This window comes from Dipodomys ordii, unplaced genomic scaffold (assembly GCF_000151885.1).
Source record: "Dipodomys ordii isolate 6190 unplaced genomic scaffold, Dord_2.0 Scaffold14, whole genome shotgun sequence".
NCBI classification, from domain to species: domain Eukaryota; kingdom Metazoa; phylum Chordata; class Mammalia; order Rodentia; family Heteromyidae; genus Dipodomys; species Dipodomys ordii.
Window position 1 is genome coordinate 16,012,838 of NW_012267230.1, and position 8,181 is coordinate 16,021,018.

Below are 8,181 nucleotides of genomic sequence, written 5' to 3' on the forward strand. Positions count from 1 at the left end.
CTCTTGGCCGCGCCGCACGGCCCCCGGTCATCAGGACCACTTTCTCTTGGTGCCTGAGGTCTGGGGCCTGGGAGGGCCTGCACCCCACTGACTCTGTCCAAGTGGCCGGTGGAAGGTCAGCGCTCCCTGCGCATCTGGCACGTCAGGACCCATCTCGGCCATTTTTTTCGAAATTAATTTTGGGTTGAAAGGGCTCAAAGAAGCCTTTGTTCCTCTCACACTGCTCCGGGGGAGACCCTGTGGAGCAGCGGGAGCACGTGCCCTCCGCCCCCAGACGCCCGGCTCTTAGCACCCTCTCATCAGCCTGGCTTTGACGTTTTGGTCATCCGTTTTCTCTGAGGGACGCGGGTGCGTGCAGGTTCCGGGGCACCGGGCAGGGTGGCGCTGAGCGTCGGGCCCGTGCGTGCGTTTCCTCAGAAGCCGGCCGTTCTGCCACCTGGGACAGGAGGGGTGCTCTCCTGTCGTGGCAGCCAGCCTCCCTGACGTGTCCAGACCCCGTGTTCACGAGCCCCACACATGCTAGGCAGGGGCTGCCGCCCGCCGCCGATTCCGGGGCTTGGTGATCCGAGCTCTCTGTGTTCTAGGAGGTGGCTGGTTGTCAGAGCAACTCGTGCAGCAAGGCCTTATTAATAGCACAGCTCCGGGACAGGAGCCCTGCTCAGCGCCCCGCACCACACGTGGCCCTCACAGACAGCTGGCCCTCAGGTGCGGCCCACGTGACTGTGTCTGCATTACATTGGGGGGCGGCACTCCGTACGGCCAGGCCCCGCTCCGCCCCCTGGCCAGTCCAGTTGCATACTGCCCTGCCCTGTGCAGGCTGACTTACTGGGCAGCTGCAGACACCGCTGCTTACTCATGCACAGACTGGTCACTCACACACTGCCTGGCCCAGCCAGGGCCCTCAGCCACCCCAGCTTCCTTTTGAGCCTCACTGTGTCAGCCTGGACTCAGGCATCCCCCAGGCTCAGACCTGAGAGAAGGACAGATGGCGAGTGGATGATGGATGGACACACGATGCTGGGGATGGCTGAGTAGTAGAAGACGGGTGGACGCTGGCTGGATGACGGTGACGAGTAGATGGAAGGTGGATGGGTGGGGGGTGATGAGTGGATGGATGGATGGATGGATGGGTGGGGGGTGATGAGTGGATGGGAGATGGATGGGGGGGGTGATGAGTGGATGGATGGATGGATGGGTGAGGGATGATGAGTTGATGGATGGGTCGGGGTGATGAGTGGATGGATGGATGGGTGGATGGAAGATGGATGGGGGGGTGATGAGTGGATGGATGGATGGATGGGTGAGGGATGATGAGTTGATGGATGGGTCGGGGTGATGAGTGGATGGATGGATGGATGGGTGGATGGATGGGTGGGGGGTGATGAGTAGATGGATGGATGGAAGGAAGGTGGATAGATGGGGGATGATGTAGATGGAAGGTGGATGGGTGGGGGGTGATGAGTAGGTGGATGGATAGGTGAGGGTGGGTGGGTGGGTGGATGGATGGGGGATGATGAGTGGATGGATGTGTGGGTAGATGGGGGATGATAGATGGATGATGAGCAGATGGCAGGTGGACAGATGGATGACAGAATGATTAAATGGAAGGTGGATGGGTAGACGTGGGGATAGAGATGGGGCTGTGGTAAGAGGGGTGCTCGCCGTCTGGCTGTGGTAAGAGGGGTGCTCGCCGTCTGGTAGAGCCTCAGCGAATTCTGCAAGGCTGTTCCTCTCCTTCCAGCTTGCCTAGTATGGAAGGCGCAGAGACTGACGTGGGCTGGGTCTCCAGGTGAGGTTCTGGGAGCATGTACAAAAGGAAGGGAGTGGGGGCGTGCTGGCCCTCTGGACATCGCGTGGTGGCCAGCACAACTGCTGGGCAGAAACCTGCTCCACAGCCTGCGTCGGTCTGGCTGCACACCCTGACCACCAGCCTCGGGGCCGCAGTGGCTCCGTGGTTGGAGACGCCACCAGCGCGAGCCTGTGCTTCCTCCCACCGCCAGTCACCCCACAGGGTGGTTATGCGGGGCCCCCTGTCCCCAGCCGGAGCGCGCCCGCAGCCGCGTCGCTGCACCCCGGGCGCGCACATGAGACCCCACCGCCTTGTGAGGGATGCCAGGCAGGCCTCGGTTTACTGTCCCACGCTGGCTGCACGGGGGGGGGGCACGGTGACGCTCCCACGTGGGCGCACACCCAACTCCCCCGTCTGAAGCAGCATCAGCAGCGCTCGCTGCTCGCCACTGTCAGCTCTCCCCCTCCCACCGGCCCACCCACCCCAGCATTAAAGAAAGCAAGGAATTCTGGCACTGGTGGCTCACACCTGTAATCCTACCTGCTCGGGGCTTGAGATCTGAGTGGTTTCGGTTCAAAGCCAGCCTAGGCAGAGAAGTCCCGAGTCTTTATCTTCAGTTAACCAGCAAAATGCCAACTGGAGGCATGGTTCATGAGGTAGAGCAAGCAAGCTGAGGGAGAGGCTGCATGAAGCCCTGGTGCGCACCCCAGCACCACAGAGTCAGAGAGCAGAGCCTCGCTGGCCCCCCCAAGTGAACTGTGAACTCCTGCTCATCCGACGAGGCTCAGGGTGGTACAGAGGACAGAGCAGAGCCTTACGGCTCCGGCCTCCGTGTCCGTCCTCACAGCTCCGACCTCCGTGGCTGGCCGTGTGTGGCCTCACTCTGCTGTCTACTCTTCCCCTCTGCAGGGCCTCATCAAGGTCCGGGGAGATCGGTGCTGGTGGGACCTCACCTGCATGGACTTCCACTATGAGGTGAGCTCAGACAGTGGCCGCGCCAGCCCTGTGGACTTCTGCGCCTCCCCCTTCCCTCGGTGGACCTCAGGTCATGAACTGACCTGCACAGTGTCCCCCCGCACCCCCTTGCTGGCTGGGCCACATGGATTGTGAATCCAGCGGTAGCTTTGGTTTTCCTCGTCCCGTCCAGCGGTGGGGCTGTCTCCCACGCCGGTGTGACCTGCCACCCCGGCACACCCTGTTCGTCTCCCCTTCCTCTCCCCAACCCAGGCCTGGCTGGGTCTCAGCTCCTGCAGACAGACCCAGAGGCTGCTCCCCTGGGCCAGGCCTGGTCCACAAGGGGCAGGGAGCCGTCCCGGGCAGGGTGGGGGAGCCCCGCCGCCTGTCCCCCCAACACCAGAGCCCCCTTCTGCAGCTGCACCTGGCACCCCGAGGGCTGAAGGTGGACAGCCCATGTCTCGGAACCTGACCAGGGCCTGCCAGTCCTGGCTACCCGAGCGCCTGCAGAGGCCCCGGGGCGGCCCTTGCTGGCAGGGGCTTCCGCTCCTGCACATCCCTCCCACATGCCAGGCTCCCCGGAACCCGCTCTGCCAGGAGGGCCCGCCCAGCGGCTCCCTGCCCCCGGCCTTGGCTGCCAGTGCTGCTGCCTCCGAAGCGCCCTGCCGTAGGCAGCACGAGGCTGAGTCCTTTTTCATCCAGCGTTGACATCGTGTGCCTCAAACTCGAACGACACAGGCACACCTTGATGTAGGTGTGTGGCCCTCACTGCTTTGTTTTTCTTTTGGTCAGCGGTGGGGCCTGAACTCTGGGTCTGGGTGCTGTCCCTCAGCTCTTCAGCTCAAGGCCAGTGCTCTACCACTTGAGCCACAGCGCCACTTCTAGTCTTTTCTGCTTGTGTGGCGCTGAGGAATGGAACGCAGGGCCTCACGCTTGCCAGGCGAGCGCTCCACCACTGAGCTGCCTTCCCAGCCCCTCTCTGCTTCTTTTCTACTTTCCCCATCTGGTTTTTTTTTTTTTTTTTGCCTTTAAAAAACACCTTTTCTGCTTTGTTTTGGATGGACTTAATATTTTCATGACATCTTGGCTTATTAGCTATAATTATTGAATTTCTGTGGCCATTTTAGGGTTATGCACACATAGTACAGTGCGTTTGTCTTTACCCCAATCCCTTCAAGTGATAGTACTTCAGACACGCATAGCAGCCAGGCCCGTGGCGCCACGTGTGGCTCTGGCTGTCTGGAGTCTGCCATCAGGGAAGGGTGATGTGAGGAGGCCATGGACGGCCTCTGCCTGTCGTCCTAGATGGCCATCGCTGCCCGGGGCACAGCACGGGGAGTAGAAAGCTGGGCTCTGGGCCGCCAGCTAGTGGTTTATCCTGCCAGGACCGATGGGAAGGAGGTGTGCCATGGCCAGGGCAGGAACTGCCCACAGGGAGTCTGAGGCCTGGAGGGCCCGGCCCCTGGCAGCATGCGCCTGCTGAGCCGTGTGTGAGGGGACCTGAGACAGACCCTCGTCCCCACCCACCCTTCCTCCCTGTCACAGACAGCTGACACTTGCCTTAGTTTATCTCTGTTTATTCAAGGCCCCTGGAACCCCCTCAGGAGGGCCCCGCTGGGCCTGATGGGGCCGCAGGTGCGGTGGCTGGGCCGAGACGCTGCCCACTGCTCCTCCCGGGGAGCAGATGGCACTCTCTGGGTCCCTCACCCCTAGTTCGAGCACACTCGGTTTAGAGGTACGCTCCAACTCCAGGGTGGATGGAGGTGGTTTTAAAACAAAGAACTAGCTTTGCTTCAAACTGCTTCCCACAGAACCCTCTGGGGTCGGCCCAGGGCTCACGGCGCCTCTCTCCCTGCAGACGCAGCCCGTGCCCAACCCGCTGGCCTACTACCTGCACCGGTCGCCCTGGTGGCTCCACCGCTTCGAGACGCTCGGCAACCATGTCGTGGAGCTGCTGGTGCCCTTCCTGGTGTTCCTCGGGCGCCGGCCGTGCCTCCTGCACGGGGTGCTGCAGATCCTGTTCCAGGTAGGCCACGTCCATGGCCCCCGAAGCCGCCCGGGGCTTCCCGGCAGCCCTCCCCCGCCCCCCGCCGGACTCCGCGCTGGCCTGGCCAGGCACACAGTCCCCTTGTGCTTGACAAGCTCATAGAACAGCCAGAACGGGTGGCCCTGTCCCTGGAGGGGTGGCAGGCCCCGCCTCCCCGCCCCAGGGCTGGCAGGTTCTCGGAGGGCTCTGCCCCGACCCCAGGGTCGCCCATCTGTTGGCGCCGCCGCGTGTGCCGGGGTTTCTCGCTTCTCTGCTGGGCTGGCTTTCTGCACTCTTCTCCCTGGGCTGAGTCCCCCTGGAACGCGCTCCCTTGGGGTGTGGACGCTCTGCCATTGCCGGGGTGACCTCACGGGGTTTAGTGTGGGATCTGGCATGGCTGCCGGTGGGGGAGGCGGCCCCATGCCCCTCTGCACAGAGCCTGCAGCAGCTGGGGAGAACACGGGCCTGGCAGCGCTCTCCGGAGCATCTGTGCTTTCCGGCGGTTTCTGCATGTATCCGACGGTGGATACAACTTTAAAACGGGCTCTGAGGCCTGGCCTCCAGTTCACCCCCTTCCTCAGTGGAGCACCGCCTCCATGGGCACATCTGGCAGGGAAAGAAAAGCTCCGTGGCCTTGCCCCGGCTGCGCTGCCCCGGGCTGTTTTGCAGCCTGTGACCCTGGAGCTCAGAGATGTGCAGACCAGAGTTCCCGCGCCCCGCCCCATGCCAGGGTCACGGTGAGCCAGCGGAGTGGGTGTACTGGGCCGGGACGGCGTCAGAGGCAAGCCCTGCCTTGTAAACATCACGGAGCTGGGACTGCACCGGCTGGCTTCCCGCGTCGAGTGCACACCTCCCACGCATGCGCCCATCGGTTCTAGGGACCGTCCGTGTGGGGCACTGCCAGCGCGAGGCTCCAGCCTGGCCAGTGGGCCTCACCTGCCTCTCCCGGTGTCCACTGCAAAGCCTGGGCACTGCTGGACACACGGCTCAGGGAGCAGCAAGGGCTCTCCCACAGGCCCGTCCTCTTGGCCTCCAGACCAGTGCTGGGGCTGTGAACTCACCCACCGCCCCGTTCCTTGCTTCTGCAGATGGGCAGACACTGCTGGACCAGAACCGAGAGGCAGGGTGTCCTAGTACACAAAACTGGTGTTGGGGGCTGGGGTCCTGTGTGCTAGGAAGCTTACGCAGACTTGTGTGCAGTTCACTCAGCAAGTCCCGGGTGTGCCAGGGCCGACGTGAGCAGCCCACGGCCCCTACAAGGAGGCCGCTGGGTGGCAGGGACATCCACGACGATGTGGGGGGTCAGCGGGGTGGCCCCAAGGCCCACCACCCCTGGCGTCCTCAGCCCACACTGTGTGGGGCAAGGTGGTGATGCCCAGAGTCTGCCAGGCATCCTGTCCCCACAGCGGGCGTGTCTGGGCCCGGGGCGGCCTTTGCCCTCCCAGAGTTCAGAGTGTGCACAACTCTGCCGCACCCATCTAGGGATGCAGCCTCCACTCCCTCCCCACAGCCGCCATTCTGCCCCGTCCCTGCCTCTCCCCCCACTCCCTCCACTGTACCCCATCCTCCAGCCCCTCCCCACAGCCGTTGGGTTGCCGCTCCTTCCTCTGGGAGGATGGATGCTCACGTGCTCGCCGCCGCCCACGCTCCATTTACACAGCTGTTTGGAGGTCTCCTGCCGCAGACCCGCGGCTCGCTGGGGGCCTGTGGGAAGGGCAGGAGGCCTGGGGCCCCGCCAGCTCCCTAACAGCTGGGACCCGGTCCTAGTGGCACCCCTTTTGAGTCGCGATAAAACACAATATCCTGTATTTTTCCTTTTCTGAGACACGCTGCCCGGGCTGGCCTTGAGCGGAGTTCTCCTGCCTGAGGTTAGAGGGTCCGCCCGCACACTCAGCTTCTCCGCAGGGCAGCCTGGGCTCCTCTGCAGACACCTCCTGCCCCACCCCGCCCCGCCCCAGGCCTGGCTCCTGCGCTTCTGGATTTGGTGGCTCTTGGCCAGCTGGTCTCCCTCACCTGAGCACCAGCCTCAGGCTCTGTTCTCAGGCCAGTGGCATGTTGCAGATGGGCATGTCTGTCCATCTGGCCTAGGTTTCTCAGTCAGTGCCTGACTGTGGTTTGTCAGAGCTCAGACCCACTTCTTGGGGCCTGTGTCCTGCCATGTCCTCTGTGGGAACCTGTAAGATCCGCCGCCTCACACTCCCCTTCCTCTGGGGTCCGGGCACCTGTCGCCGGCAGACGTGCAGTGCTGGGCAGGGCCGCACTGAAGACCGAGGAAGGGAAGATCCCTCTGGAGTTCTCTGGCCCAGCTCTGTGCTGAAGCCATTCTTACCGAGAACGTGGCCAGAGGGAGGAGGAAGCAGAGCAAGTCTGTCTAGCTGTGCAACCTGTCATGGGGCTTCTGCACAGCTGTGGGAGCCAGGACTGTCCCCGCCTCTGCTGTGGGGCCTACTTCTCCAGGCCAGGCCCCCGCCCCGGCAGGGGGTCCTTGGAAACAAGCTCCTGTCAGAGCCCCTCTACCAGCCAGGCCAGGAGCTCCCCCAGGGTGCTTCTGACACGTGACCAGCGCTGGCAGGGTCTTGTTTCTGCCCAGTGTCGCCCCCACCCACGTGTCCCGTGCCTGGTGGTGGATGTGCAGACCACATTCTGACACTCGTGGTTAGTTTTGGGTTCCTCCCTATTCCTGATGTTGCTCTTTGGCCCCGGTGTCCGTGTGTTAACCTTAGCTGCCGACCAGAGCAAGTCAGTGCTGTCCTCCGGACGCGTGCTCTCAGGAGTGTGCGGGACTGGGCCGTCAGTCACAAAGCCCCCGTGTGAGCTCCAGCCCTGGTGTGCACAGCACACCTGGCCCCCAGTGCTCACTGTGTGGGCATTCTGAAGTCCTGCTGGCCGGAAGGCACCCCCCTTTCTCCGGTCCCTGTGCACACAAGGCCTCACACTGCATGCCGCGGTCCGTGTCTTTGCCTCTGCCGTCCCAGGTCCAGGAGACGCTGCCAGGGGCCTCCCTGGTGTCCCCGATGGAGCAGTCAGGTCTCTCGGGACAGGTGTCCAGCTCCTGCCTCGCAGAGCCAAACTCTGACCCTACTCTAACACTGCATGGGTCACGGGCCCAGCAATAACCTGGAGCCGTGGCCTCCCCTTCCCAGAGCACCACGAGCCCGAGTCTCGGCTGAGGGGTTGGATGTGCAGCCACTTGCATCCCCACACGGCCTGGGACACGGCCCTCACAGAGTGACCCTCACAGCTCCCTAGAGACACCATGCGACTTCCTCTGCAGTGCTCAAGAAGACCCAGCAGTACCGCGGGCTGGGGACCGGGCTGCTCTGTGGACCCATCACCCCACTGCTGTGAGGGTCCTGGGCTGTGGGACGGGGGCTCTGTGGTCACTCAGTGCTGTGGGACGGGGGCTCTGTGG

At 63.3% G+C, this 8,181-nt stretch overlaps 1 protein-coding gene across 1 annotated transcript in view; it reads left to right on the forward strand.

Annotated features, from left to right (window-relative positions):
• The window catches only part of Lmf1 (lipase maturation factor 1), a 74,736-nt gene that overhangs the window by 60,084 nt on the left and 6,471 nt on the right, over positions 1-8,181 (forward strand). The window contains exons 6-7 of the mRNA XM_013011279.1: positions 2,699-2,764; positions 4,602-4,778. Of these exons, the coding sequence (XP_012866733.1) occupies positions 2,699-2,764; positions 4,602-4,778 (243 nt within the window). The remainder of the gene's footprint in view (positions 1-2,698; positions 2,765-4,601; positions 4,779-8,181) is intronic.